Consider the following 14,946-nt stretch of genomic DNA (forward strand, 5'->3'; position numbering starts at 1 on the left):
TTAGTCAATCTCGTTCTCGTTGCTGGCCCCCTCAGGTCTCCGTAGCTTTTCCACCTGCTCATTAATCTGCCCATCCCCTCCTCGCCGGTCCTCAGTCTGCACACCCAGACATTCCTCCTCATCCACATGGCTAACATCATCATCCTCATCGTCCTCTTCCTCCTCGTCGTTCCCTTTGGTTTCCCGCTTCTCCTCCTCCCCCTGCACCTCCATGCGCACCTGGCTGGTGACGTCGATGGCCTTGGTGGCCTCCTCGGGGCTGAGCAGGTGGCAGCTGACCTTGGAGCCCTCGGGGCTGTGGTTCTCCTTCACGGGGGAGGACGTGGTGGACTCGTTGCTGACGGGGGAGATGTCGCTGCTGCTGTTGTGGTTGGCAACGACAGGGTTGGAGGGCGAGCTGGGCTTCACCGGGATCTGCCACGACGGGATCTTGGGAGCTGAAGGGGAGGGAGGGAACTGCCTCCTGGGGGAGGGCAGCAGGGAAGGAAAAGGAAAGAGAGGGGCTTTTGTTATAAATACTGAGGGGTTTCAGCAAGACTCAAACTGCAAGTCTCTTTGCCATAAATGAGCAAAACCAAGGCCACTTCACTTCTCCGGAGAGATTCTTAAAGTGCTTTACAAGCACTCAGCAATCGAGCCTGCACACAAGGAAAATATCCCAGCTGGGCAGTCTGAAGCACTAAAATGATCTGATTTGGCCAATTTGACAAAGTAAGCCAGCACTCAGGAATGCTGCCTGTGAAAAGACATGGGTGTCCCTTTTTAAGACAATCACTAATTAATTGGTACAGAAAAATTCCCACTGGAGGAAGAAGTCAGACACACCAGGTGCCTGAGCCAGGGAATTTCACCCCCTGGCTCTCACCTCACTGTGCTACACCACCATTGCATTCTGGCTCATTGCAATCCAAAGCCTTTCTCCCAGTCCCAGCAGGCACTTTACATGTTTGGGCCAGGCCCTGGCTGCCACAAACTGGTTCAGCTCCTCTGACCTGCATGGAGTCATACCAGCTTGCACCAGCTGGAAAGCTGGCCCCGGGTCCTTCCCAGGTGGATTTTAAGGATATGATATTAGCATGCCCTGACCATGAGCAAGGCAGCTGAACTGCACCCAGAAGTGACTTTCTAAAACAGAATACAGGTGCAGATGCAGTCAATTCCTCAAACTAGATGAGAGGCATCCTGACTGTGGAGGAAGTGCAAACAAAAAGGAAAAATCTCATCAATACCCTAAGGACTCTGTGATTTAAGGCCAGTTTGAAAAGCATTTTGAGACCTGCAAACAGAAAGTGATAGTGGAGTGCAAAATGGTGTTATTAAAACAGCAGTAACAGGATATAGAGGCAGTTCCTGTTGGAAATGCCTTTCCTGTCCATGACTGAGGGAATGCCAGGAAGCAGCACAACAGTCTGCTCACTCATTGCATCCATACCGGTTCAGGAGAAGTCCTTTTAAAGAGTAGATCTCAGATTTCAATTCATTAATATTCTGCGACTCCAGAATCCAATTGGTGGAAGTTGTGGCCTAGAACATGAAAAGCAAGACATAAAGATCAGTATCTGAACTGCAAGATAGTTCACCAATGTCACTTTTTCCTATGCTGTTCTTCTGCTCCCATGTGGGAATTCCCAGTCCAGTGGATAACACATAAGCTCCATCACTTCAAACCTCTCACCTCTCAGATCTGAGCAAAACAACTTCCACACTAAGAAGTACTTGAACAGATCCCCAGGATGACCAGAAATAATAATTGTGTCAAGGTGCCTAGACTATTCAACATTTGCTTTGTGTTTGGGAGAGTAATTCATCTTGTCTCCAGTCCTGCCTCCCATGCACAACCATTGCTAAAGCATCTCAGGGGGACCTTTCTCTTTTCAGGAGGCCAGCACTTGTGAGAATTCAGGCACAGCTGAGAGACAAACCAAATCATTTGGCACTGACCTACTGAATGATTTCTAGAGAAGAACTAGAACTAGGATCCTGAGCAGCAGTGGGAGTTGCACTGAATCGGGTCCTTTACTCCTTCATGTGACTGAACTTAGCTGAGGCAACAGATTTGAATATTATATATTAACAACTGTTTTAAAACCATTTGCTCATTTCTCCTAAACCATGAAAGAAAGAATCCATTATCTGCACTCTGGCATTTAGAGGTGGGCTGATAAATACATACTTGAAAGTTGCAAACATTTTCCCTACTTGATCAGAAGAATTAGGTCTATGCTTGAGTTACCAGGTCATCTCTCCAGAAGCAGCTGGACTAGGCACTGTCTCTTGGATATTTCAAGGCAATGAGTGCAGTTTTGTGGGGATAAGTAACTCATGGAAGCCTGGTACAGCTGTTGTCAGAGTTGCATCAGAATTGCCACAGGATATCAGGCAGAAATTAGAGTAAGTAACTGAGGATAACATGCTGCAGACAATACTTTTGGCACTCTTTCTTTTAACCCTTTTGGGAACTTGAGAAATGGGATTTTTCTAAGCACAGATCATGGTCTATGGTTACCCATCCTTTTGCTCCATCCTGCAGCCATGAGACCATAGAATACTCATGCCTGGCACACCCCACAGTAATTTCTGCTAAAAGCCATTAGGAACAAACATATTGGTGAGTGTCACTGCAGAGATAGTTCTAATGAATTCCCCACCAAAGGAAGCCAGAATTGGAACAACTAAAAACTCTTCCTCAGGAGTTCCCACTAGATGTAGCCAGAACTGCTTGTTCTTACTCTTAAACAGACTTGAGCTACTGCAGAATAACCCTGCAGCCAGCACTGCTCACAGTGACTTCTGGGCTTCAAACCCAAAGGGCTGGGAGAGGCTCAGGCTCTAGTAGCTGTGTTTTACACAGATGTGTTCCCTCAGGATTCACACTCCCAGCCCTCAGACAGCAAGAATCCAGGAGCCACTGTTCTGGCTTTCTAAGACCTTGAAAGCTACAGCAGCACATTAACAAGGGAGTGATTTCCACTCACTGGCCTGCAAAGGACTCAAATTTCCAAAACACATATGGTGCCAGATGCCTAGGATTTAGAAATAAAATCTGACATCTGGGGCTTTTTAGCCAGTCTCTTTAAAAACAGTTGTAGAAAATTCAAGCCTTGAATTTTTATGTACGTTTTTTAATTACTTAAAGTCCCTCTTTTTAATTTTTTACAGCATGCCAGTAGGAGTTTGAAAAGCAGATATAAAAACTTACATTACAGCTGAGAAAACACAGCTTTTATTCTTTGGTTTGTGGGGTTGCCCAAGTTTTTCTTTGTACACATGAGGTTTAGATATCATAACAATGTGTGCTACCATTTCAGTGCAGGGGGTAGAGAGGGGGGAAGGAAAACTTCTTCAAGACTCTCTAAACCACCAAGACTTATGGCCTTTTTCCTTCTTAAAGCTCAACATGTGTTCTTAATCTTAACACTTAAGACCTGAAAACAGTTTTCCAATTTCCGGACTGGCTCCAGGCCACTGTCAGGCCACAGTTCCCAAGGAAAATTGAAGCAGAGTGTTGTGACCATAAACTGGCTTTCATGGTTGCATTTACAGCTGTGCCACTGAGGGATTCCTCCTGTACAGTGTGCACAGCACAGAGTCAGCTGTGGCCCACCAGTCACACACCATCAAAGGATCTGCATCACACTGAAGTCTGCTAAGGGGAGAAGACAACTGTTCCTGCCACAGGTAAAGGGCTGTAACACTGCCTAAAGGATGTGACAGAAAACTCTCCCTGTACAGAGAACACAACAAGATAACTGTGAGCAATCCTGGCCTTGAACAATCCAAGCTTGTGAGTCAAAGGAAGACTTCATCTCCATTTTCACCCTGCCTCACACGTCAACGCTTTCTGTCTGATAGAGTGCTTGGGCCAAGGAGTAAAGCACTAATTCTCATTGCCAGAAAGAAAATCAATTTTGGTTAAAAGTGGTTATTTTATTTACACATGTAACAACACAAACTAGTCAGAATTGATGGTTTTATTGCCAAGGTCAAGTCAAGAGTCAAGGAGAATGGGTCACTGTGTGTCAGTAACAGAGTTGTAATGGGGCCACCTGTTACACTCAGCTGACCAAAATCATTGAAACAAGAACCCAAATAGTAAGAATGTTTGGCCATTACCTGGATCTGAACAAGTGCCTTAAATACAGTCTTTCAAGTGAATACAGAGCTGATGGCTGGGTTGTGACCCCAATGGGAGCTTTCCATGTGCCCACAAAAGAAACCATGCACACTCCAAAATGCTCTAAAGGTGAAGAATCAGAAGTTGGTACCTTAGAAGCAGCCAGTTCCTGGGTGAGCTCTTGGATTTTCTGTTGCTGCTGGATCAGCAGCTCCTGGACAGCTGCTAAGGTTGTCTGTAACTGAGTCACTGCAAGGGAAAAAGCAGAAGAGTTAAACTGAGATACATCCACATATACACACTCACCCACGCCTTTCCTGCTGTCTTGCTACAAAGATGCCTCTATTCCTCCTATATTTAATTTATCTATGCCCGCCTGCTCACTTTAATCCATATGATTTATTTGCACTACGGGTAATCTACCTGCACTGCATCTAACCTCCAGTATTTCTAGTTTATCTTTCCATTGTATAGATGTCTATAGCCCACAGTATATCCGTCTAAAACCTCTCCCTTTTAATTATATTGGTTTATGATTTGTACATCTCCCTGAACTTACACAATGTTTGTATCATTTATCTATCTCGGGGCTCTTGCAGGCAAACACTGGGGCTAACTCCAGTCTGGGAAGAGGCTGCTCTCAGGGCTGACCTTAGGGTATCATGAGAAATGAAAGATGCTTTTCTTCTCACCCTTCAATGAAAAGTGTAACTAGCATCCTCCCATTCTTAACCTACTAGTTCCTTCAATCCCAATATTTTTGTAAACTTACTGCTGAAAATCACAGTTTTTTCATCCCAACTGAATATGCTTTGCACTTTTTCCCTTTTATTTCAAGAGAGCACCCTGTACTCCTACACCCCAACAAACACTGAAGAACTCCTGCCGGACTCCAGCTGTAGAACTTTTTCTACTTTGGCACTTTATCCAAAGCTTACAGGGAATAAACAAGCTGATAAAACAAATAAAATTGAAAACTCTATTGGTGTGACAGGTAACAGCTAATCCAGACCATCATTAGGGCCTCGGGTAATGAACAGACACCCTATAGAGTCAATAACATAGAAGGTGGCTAAGGTCAGAGAGGCACAGTAATTACAGACTCTCCTGACCCTTCCTCGGATTTTCAGATGGAAGGTGGGGAGAAACCACCAAAAAAAAAAGCCCCTGAAAACATCAGAGAAGCAGAAATTAAAAATGAACTTTACAGCCCTCCGAAAGGCTGTCATTTTATTCCCCTTATTAATATTCTGAGGTTGGGAGCCTTTCCGTAAAAACATAATTAATTGAGGCCGTGCCGACAGTAAACAAGCAATTTCAAATTAAACCGAAATGACGGCGGCTTCATTTGCAAATGTGAACAGATTCTCAGAGCAGATAAATGAAGTCACCACATAAAGTGGAGATGGAGGGAAAGAAAAGGGTGGGGGTCTTGGCAGAATGGAGGATCCAGGGAGAAAAGCTTTGAGGGGTGAATTGATGGAGTCATTAATCTTTACCTGTCTGTGTCACACTGCCACTCATCTCAGCAAGGTTTGACTCGATCCTCTGAAGTTGTTTCCTGTCTTCTTTGCCTCCCATGATGAGAGGGACCAGGTATTTCTGCATGGAGTACAAAAACTTTTTCAGGAAACAGCGATGTGCAAAGCACTATTTCTAATCTACCTGAAACGTCCTCAAATCCCACCCCCCAAATCTCAGCCTTTATCACAGCAATCATTTATCCACCTATCTGGCTGAGAAAAGAAATTCCCTCTACAGCAAGTGCTAAAAGGAGTTGCAGAAGAAGAGTTTTGTGGTTACATTTGCCAGGGTACTGAAAACCGATTCCTAAGTCTGGACACAGCCATGAAATCTGCCTCATTCTGCCCCTGAAGAGGGTGGACTGGACATAACAGGTCCCAACTCTCCTCTAGCTACCATGGAACCTTCTGCAGCTGCATCCTAGGAACAGAATATGCTTCAACAAGAGCATAAGCAATGGAAATTACCTAATTGCTAATAGTTTGAGATCCACAGCGAAAAACTAGTTTTGTTTGCTCGCCACATTTGGACTCTGCATTTTCATGTTAAGTGTCTACATTTCTCAAATATACCACTGGCAGGGCCAGTGAGAACAGAGATGCTTCACCAGCTTTGGACACAAGCAGCATAACGTGTCTCTCTCAGAGTACAGTGTGGGAGTAGCAAGGGACATTTTACCTTGTAGAGCTGGTGGAATCCAAAGGCAATTCCTGCCATGATGATGGCCAAAGCCCCGTAATCTCGCCATCTGGAGCCAGGGGGACCTAAAGTTCAGAACCAAGAAAAAATCACAGTCAGAACTGTAGGTGACAACATTTTTGTACATCCATTTTATCAGAGAAAAGAGTAACGATTAACACACAGTGTGCAGGCCTGTGGATGAAGACAGTTAAACAGATCTCTGCTATTGACTCTGGCCTTGCAGTGCCACAGGGAGGAAAATCACAGCAGCAATTAAAGAGGGTCCATCAAGCTGTTTTGCCCTACTCTTTCCTTGTAGAAGGCACTCTGAACCCAGGTAACTGTCCCTGGGCCTGGTAATAGCTAAGGTTAACTCCTTACCTGAATACTCCTTACCTGGATATTGTTACCCAGTATCATAATTTTTGAAAATGGGGACAGAACCAGAGACCCAAAAGAGTGCAGAAGAAAGGAAGGAAGGAAGGAAGGGAATGTTTCAAGAAAGAAGATAAATCTATCAGGGCAATAAATGGGTTTATGAAAACTGTGTCAGCAATTATGGACCACTTCAATGAGGAAGGATCCAGTGTCTTTCGAGCTTAAATTACAAATAGGGACCAAAGCACACATAAAGAGCAGAGAGAAAATATGCAATTAAGTATCTACAGAGAGGTACAGAAGTAGACAAAAGCTTGAGATATTTAACACACAATTGTACAGAGAAGCTTAGAGGCTCCACAGAGGAAAGCAAAGGCATGGTGTGCCCTGCTCCTTCAGCAGGATCAGAAGGTACCTGCAGCTTTCCAGCAGACTGATCCTGTCACCTCCCTCACAGTTCCCTGAACGAACCCTCTACTGCCCCCAGTCTTCTTTAATAATAAAGAGGATGCAGAATGATCTGCCTAAAGTGCAATGGCAGGATGTGGGCAGAACTGATGAGATGGGAGACCGGTGTGGTCTCCAAATCTACATGTGACTACAATGTCTCATAAATGCATTATGTTCTTCAAAGTCTCAATTTAGGAGGCTTAACTGGCTGAAATGGGTGCCTCTGGTCTCCTTTCTGCTTTGCTCACCTATTGCCATTTTGCTTGCTGCTGAATTCTTCTACAGGCATTTCATTCCAAAGGTTACCCCTAGTCCCAGCACTCAGGGTCCAGAGTATCTGGGTCTGACTCCCAAACACTGGCTCTCAGAGCTTCTTGCTACATTTGAGCTGAAATTATCCTCTGGCTAGAAATCTGAACAAATTAAGGCATCTCTGTCAGAACTGGTGAATAGTGTCACCAGGAGTATTTTGGGTTGCTGCAGTTGCAGTTTTGGAGCTTAGGCACATGATCAAATTATCATAACTTTTTAACTTAATGAGTTAACACACGTCAGCTAAGCTGCAGTAACTGGCTGTGTACATGTCAGGATTTAAAATGATCTCTTGCTAATCTTGCTGTGAACCCCAGCCATCTCTCCCACTTTCCCCCTGTGCTGTGCCCCCACTGTCACTCTGGCATCTGAAGTCTCTTGGTTGTCCAGTTCTCTCCCCTGAACTTCTGACTAAAAATACCCTTTTCTGACAACACAATTTGTTCCAGGCTGAGCTGCTGTTGTCCAGGGTTGAATATCTCTGGGGTCTGTGATCCTGCCCATGGCTGTCCTTGATGGGCTGTCCCAAAGTCCCTCCCAGCTCCACTGACCTCCGAGCAGGAAGGAGACACACCTGTAGGAATCCATCTGCTTTGCCCTTTCACCTCACTCATCTCTCCCTCCATTCCTGTAATGCTTGAGCTAAGAACATTTTATTGCCCCCTGGTTTTCATTATTAATGAAAAGGGACCAGAATGATCTTTCCTAAAGTTCAGAGAGTCTATAAAGACAAGAAGCTGAAATGCCATTTTACTCATTTTAGAGATGTGTGAAATCTGTCTTGTGACAAAAAAAAAAAAAAAAAAAAAAAAAGTGCAGGGGGTGGAGAGAAGAAGTGAGCAAGTGAGGGATGCAGTAAAGGCTCTGCACTGACCACAGCAACTTCACAATGTTACAAAGAATGTCACAGCTCTGCCTAAATTCCACATTCAACCTTTATTTTTCTCTGCAATTCTCTAATCTAAAGCATGAAGACAGACTTAGGAGTTTCTTCATTTTAAGCTCCATGCTCACACTGACTGTTTGCACATCCTCAGTTTCTCCACTTGTAAAACAAATAACATTCAGATAAAGTGAAAAAGCACTGACAGCCCAGTTACTTTAGGCACTGCAGAAGTAACAAACCATTCTACTAAGAGACCTTCAAAAGTCAAATGGAAGGGACACAGATGTTTTCTCCAGATATAAATCTGTGGTTTTGCTTAGTATATTTAATTTCCCCAGCAGTCACTGTAAATTGCATTTCCAGAATAAACACTATTTTTAAGATCCCCATTCAACTAAGAATTAACTTTCCTAACAGCAACTAATTAGCCTTGTGCATCCAACTTAAGGTCAGCTTCACTAGTATCCAGATTTAAAACTGTAGAAACTGATGCTGGAAGAAGTGATTCTCCAAAAGAAAACAGTGAATCGATGGAAAGGTGTTGGGGAAATAAAAAAAAGAGTTTGGATTCTAGTTTAACTGTGCAAGGAAACAGTCTGTATTCCACAGACTGCCACATAATGAAGACACAAGGATGGGAAAAGAAGATCCAAATGTCAAGAAAAAAGTCACTGGAGCTGATTTTTAAGCAGGTGTAAAACCTGCACAAACCCCCACAAATGGAGCCCATAAATACCATGGGGAACAACACAGACAATACCTGGATGATAAACATGCAGCTTTGCACACCTTCCTCAGAAACTCCCCTGAGTTTGCTTGTAATTATATGGGTTAGAAAGGTAAAAAAAACTAAAAACACAAACAACAAATTAATCATTTAAATATTTAAAGTCAGATTTTTGTCCTCACTGCTGGATTAGTGTATTTCATAACAGCAATAGCAGACAGCCCTGTTTTTTTACTGGGGGTTCATTTTAGAGCATGTTTAAACTAGTCAGATTGAGTGATGCTTCCAGCAACTAATCGCATGTCAAATAAAAGATATTTTATGTAATAAATTACTGCTACAAGTAATTCAAATGTCATTTATCAGTTTTATTATCAGTCAGGCAAAGTCTTGTTTCTCTATATTAATCAAATTCGAGCTTTCTTTAAGCTTTTTTTTTAAAGCAGTTTTGACACCTCTTGGCAAAAGTACAAACTGGAGAGAAGGAATTACTCCTCCAGAACAAGAGGAGAAGAGATAGAGACACTATTGACCTAAAATACTAGAAATTTAATTATTGTCTCTTCCCAAAAGAAGTTTTTATACTTTCTCTTCAACCAGAAGGGGTTCAGCATACAAAACCTATGCTACCCTGATGGCTTACAAGTGTGGTTTTTTTCTTGTTAACTCTTCAAGAATTAGGAAATATGTATAAAAATTAGAGATACTTCCAATAAAACATTAGAACATTAAGTTCAATTGTACAAAAGGAAGTATTTAAGTGGTATGAATTTAAGAAATAGGACAAACTGTGGTGGCAACAGCAGGAGATCAAGGAAGCAAATTCAAAAGGGGTACCCAGGATTTATTGCTGTGACTCACAGGAGTGGGCATCTCACACCTGCTTTACTGGCAACATCACCAGCTTGGCTCTTGCTTCATTCCTGCTGAAGAATGCCTGAGAAGGTTCTGAACCATCCTGAACTCCTGTACTTGTAACCCACAGTTCCAATGTAATTTTTAAACATGAAGCAGCAACACCTTGTGGGAAGAGGGTGCAGAGAGAAATGTGATTTCTTAAAACACAAGCCTCTGTTTCCAGCACAAAACCCTCCTCACTTTGCGTTTTGTGTAGAGGTGTCAGAACTACTCAAAAAAAACCTTAAAAAGAAGCAAAGACATCAAACACAAAGTGGTTCAGGTCTTGAAGACCTAAACTCTAGCAGATCAGATGTTGCTTCACAAGAAACTCAGTGTCTTCTTTGGGGAAGGCAAATATAGCTTGCAGTCTTTTTCAATATAAGCTCTTCAACATGAGCTGTTCCCATCACCAATTCAATGTACAGACTGAGCAGCCTCTCTGTCTCCCTGGTCATTCAGATATTCTTTCAAACTTCTACTCTAGCAGCATTCCAGCTCAGTGTCAAACACTCTGTGAGATGATAAGCATAACAGATAGACAGAAAAAGTAGCATCTATCTTCCTCTGTACATGGCAGCCCCTGACAAGACTGTGAAAGATAAACTGGCTTAGTAAACTATCACAGAAAAAACTGTCCTGAAGCAGATTTGGACAATTCAGGAGTATTCATGACAGGATTAGCATCCAACTGATAAAATAACCTACAGCAAAAACACACCTTGAAGGAGCACTGAGCCACTGCACAGCCTTACCCACCAGGCCTAGGAAAATACACATATTCCTTTTGCTGTTCTGATACCATGGAAAGCACTTAATAGAAGACAACAAGGATGGATCCATCATTAACACTCACCAAGACTACACCAGTCAAGAACTAGAATAGGGCACAGATGAGAGCTAATCAAAACAAGTATTTTGGTGAAACAAATACCATGTATGTCCAGCTTTTTATTCATTTTATGGATCCATTTAGAAGTTAAGCTTAAATTGAAGGTCTACTACCAATGGCCAGAGTGGGAAGGAACAATACCTAATGAATGGTCACCCCTTCCCCAGTTCTGGGGGCTGCTGAAAATGACTGCCTCCCAGGGAAAAGCTTTGGGTTCAGATTATTTAAAAAGCACCAACCAGATCACAAAGCTACAGCACAAGTTTACAATCAGAACCTCTGTGAAGGCTTTTATTTGGTGGTATTTTTAGTCACCTCTGATTTCCAAGCATTACAGAATCACACTTTCAAAATTCTCTTTCAAGCTGTTACTGGAAACATTCTGACGTTGAAATTTTTGTTAAGATTCTTACCTAGCAAGAAGAAAATGGGAGCTGCTGCTTTGAGGAAACCCAAAATAGCAAAAGGAAAACAACCAAAGAGTGATAAAGCTGCCAGGGTTAACAGTGATGACGGCGTTTCCCAGGCTGAACTGCACTGCGTGCTTCTTCCCTGCTCCACTCATACTAGGGGAACACTGAAAGAAGGGAAAATTAACTCTTCCAGTACTAGGTTGTAGTAAGAGTTATCTGAATGAGCAATGGACGGCACCAAGAGGGATCTGGCCCTGCTTCTACAGCCAGACAGCAGATTTTGCTCTCCTGGCATTTTCTGTGGACTACAGCAGACAGGAATTAGCCCAGGAGGCAGAATTCAGGCCTAGAGTTCATGAGCACAAACAATACAACAGCCAGAAATATTCCGGTTCTGAGCCCACTATTATCACAAAAGTTTTTCATCTCAAACTGTGCCAAATCAGAGCGGCTAAAATCTCCAAAAGCAAGTCTAGTATTGTCTCCAGCAATAGCAAACCTGTGCCATAAACTAATACACGGCTCTAAGTGGAGTGTTACATCAGTCAATATCTGCCATAGAGCTGTTTAAGAGCAGCAACAAAATCCTATTCTTTATACTTGGCAGGTAAGTGAAGTGATTTTCAAACTACCAGACACACATGTGAGCTGAACAGCTTCTTTTGATGGATTTTTAATGGTGTGTACTTTGGTTTTTATTGTTTGGAGCTTAGATACTTTTTTGCGAGGTTTGTTTTAAAATGCAAATATATATGTAAATTTTGAGTCTACACAGATTATGTTGGGATGCTACAATTTCTTTGAGAGTGTATTTTGTACACAAAAATCACACAGTCATATCCACATAGTCTACACAGAATTTCTGCTGTCACCTCAGGTTATTTAAGATCAGAGAGAAAAGTTTTCCAAGTTTGAGAAGGGGAGCCTGAGTCCCGTGTTGACAAAGTGCTTTTCTGATGTCCTTACAGTGTGTCAGAATCTAATTTGCATTGACTTTCCACCTTCAGGTCAAGAGGTGTCACAGGCTGGTATGGATGACATTTGTTTGTAGACAGTGATCATTTGTATCTCATTTTCCTTGTGTAACATGATCTTGTCACAGGCATCAGCAACCACCAAGCGCATTCAAATAACACTTGGTGTCTGATTCTGACAAAAAGTATGGCATCAGTGGAACTGAAATCCGGGATGCAGCACACGAATCTGTGAATTGCTGCAGGAAGCACAGCAGAAAGGAACTGGGAGCAGGTATTTTTCCAAGGGGCACTCACTATACACCACGGGGTGAGGAGGCTGAGCTGGCACCGGGTGCGTGGAAGGAGCTGGGGACTGAGGCTCGTCCGCGCTCGTGCCCGACTGCTGGAAAGCCAGGTCGATTTCTTCATCTGTCAGGCCTGGGGGAGCAGAGGAAATGAAATCAGTTTAGCACCTTTACCCACTTTATGCACACATAATTAAATTCTCAAGCCAGGCAGAACCCTTTCAAGCTGCAAAGAATTTTGGCACTGACTTGAGCAGTAATGCCTCCCCAATTTTGGATTCACTGGAATGTCTCCCTCTCTCTTTCTCTGTTGCAATTTAACCTTAAGCGACAGAATATTAGCCTCAACGCTGCTTCCAAATGTGGCTCATTCAATTTCCTTAATTTATCCTTGAGTTTATTGCTGCTTTTGAAGTAGCTTTCTATTGCAATTCTCCATTCTTCCCCCGAAAAAAAGATACCATCAACTGCAAATGTGGCTCATTTTAATCTGTAATGGTGTAAAAAAAAAAACAGGGGAAAAAACTAACAATAATGCATGAAAACAGACAGGGAAACAAAAAACTAATTATTGGGTTAGACGACTAATTAGTCTAGATCGTTTCCGAAGACGGGAATAATTTGCTTTATTTTATGACAAATGCAGAAATAAAAAGAAAAAAAATCAGGACTGACTGTGATTAGTATGAATGGGACACAGAATGTAAGGAGGAAATAAAACTATAACAAAACAGATCAAAACAAGGCCAAGCCCAACTTTCAGCTGAGCATTGCCCCGGCCCATTGGTGCATGATTGGATTGCCCCAGGGCAGCCTGGCTTTCATTTCACACAGAGCTGGAGTAACACTGCACACATGGTACGTGTTGTTGCAGTGACTCCTGCCATCAGGAAATGCCACGATGACCATCTGTAATTGGCCACAACATATGGAAACTATTTGGCCAACAAGGGGGAAAAGAAAAGCAGCTAAAGGATTCACAACGACCAGCATCTCTGAAGAAGGAAGCACAGCTGGATTACTTTTTCCAACAAGAGAAAACATCCTCTAGAAAAAGAATTTAGTACTCAGATGGCAGTCATGAAGAAGTGGGAGCTGGACAGCTGTGTAGCATTTACTCCCCTGCACAGAAGCACATAAAAACCCAGTGTCCCTGCTATGAGGAACATGTGAGGGGATTCAGCACCTTTCACCATCCACCCAGGGCATGCAAAAACACTCAGAAAGAGGGAAGTGAGAATGTGGATTTAAGGAAAGAGATTTATAAGATAAGAGGCAGACCACTTGATTCTCACATGATTCTTGAAGGGACTGAGCACAGTGAGGAAAATGGAATGAACAGGACAGCACTGGGAAAAAAATAGGGAAATACTTTCTCTCAATCACCCCTGCTTGAGATCCATAAAGCACTGCTGGTAGATGAAATTCCTGAACTTAATACTTTAAAAAAACTAGCTCTTTAATATTACAGAGAGATGAACATCACAGCTACATCCCTTTTTAAATATCAGAGGAGAAGACTGGGATTACCTGGAAAACCTCCTTCATCTGGACAAGATGCTTTTAAGGCATTGTGATCTTGGCCTCAAGATCAAGGGAGTCCTGGAGCTGATTCCTTAAGCATATATATGGAGTAAGTCTGCACAGTGGACACTCAGTAATGACAAGCCATATCTGCACTCAGAAATACACCTGCCTTCATGCTGATCATTTCTCACACACAGTAACAAAAATGGACAAAATATTCTAAGGCTCTCCTCAGGCAATTATAGCTAACTTAACCACATTTCCCTTTGGAATTATTTTTTTTTCAAATTCACCACCTATATATGCACACAGCATGAATTTTCCATGCCCAAATTATTCAACTTGGATGTATTAATTACATACAAAAGTGTGAATTTCAAAGCCAGATCTAAGTGTCATCTGTTCCAATATCTCATCTTGCTTTATTTTATCACAGTCCTATCACTGCACTACATGAAAAAGTATCCATGTTCATTCATTGTTCTAATCTAGCAGGAAATTGGCAACCCAAAAATAATATCACTGCCCTTGGATGCAAAAGCAGTGTCACAAAAACTGGGGCATTGTGTCTAATACAGCTCCCAAACAGGTATCTCAAGAAAATCACCTCAGCTAACATTGGAATTGCTCTAAATTCACTTTCCAACACTTTGGAAAACAAACATTTCTGTTGTTCTGCGGCTGCAGTAAGATCAAGTCCATGCAGAATGCAAAAGGTTAAAAGGAACAATAAAGGAAACTGCCAATTGTAAGTGAATTATATTTGGCTTTGAAAGCTGAGCCACGGCTATATTATAAAAGGCATCTCTTTGCGTTGTTTACCATCACCCTGACTAATGCAGACCTTTTTTTTGTTTTAAATAATCTCATGCAAATTAGACACA

At 42.4% G+C, this 14,946-nt stretch overlaps 1 protein-coding gene across 1 annotated transcript in view; it reads right to left on the reverse strand.

Moving 5' to 3' along the window:
* The window catches only part of PEX14 (peroxisomal biogenesis factor 14), a 37,068-nt gene continuing 22,122 nt past the window's right edge, over window positions 1-14,946 (reverse strand). Inside the window, exons 2-7 of the mRNA XM_058039163.1 lie at window positions 12,546-12,668; window positions 6,317-6,402; window positions 5,614-5,716; window positions 4,266-4,363; window positions 1,433-1,524; window positions 1-463 (exon numbers count right to left, since the gene is read on the reverse strand). Coding sequence (XP_057895146.1) covers window positions 1-463; window positions 1,433-1,524; window positions 4,266-4,363; window positions 5,614-5,716; window positions 6,317-6,402; window positions 12,546-12,668 — 965 coding nt within the window. The remainder of the gene's footprint in view (window positions 464-1,432; window positions 1,525-4,265; window positions 4,364-5,613; window positions 5,717-6,316; window positions 6,403-12,545; window positions 12,669-14,946) is intronic.

Source organism: Melospiza georgiana, chromosome 22, assembly GCF_028018845.1.
Source record: "Melospiza georgiana isolate bMelGeo1 chromosome 22, bMelGeo1.pri, whole genome shotgun sequence".
In the NCBI taxonomy this organism is placed as follows: Eukaryota; Metazoa; Chordata; class Aves; order Passeriformes; family Passerellidae; genus Melospiza; species Melospiza georgiana.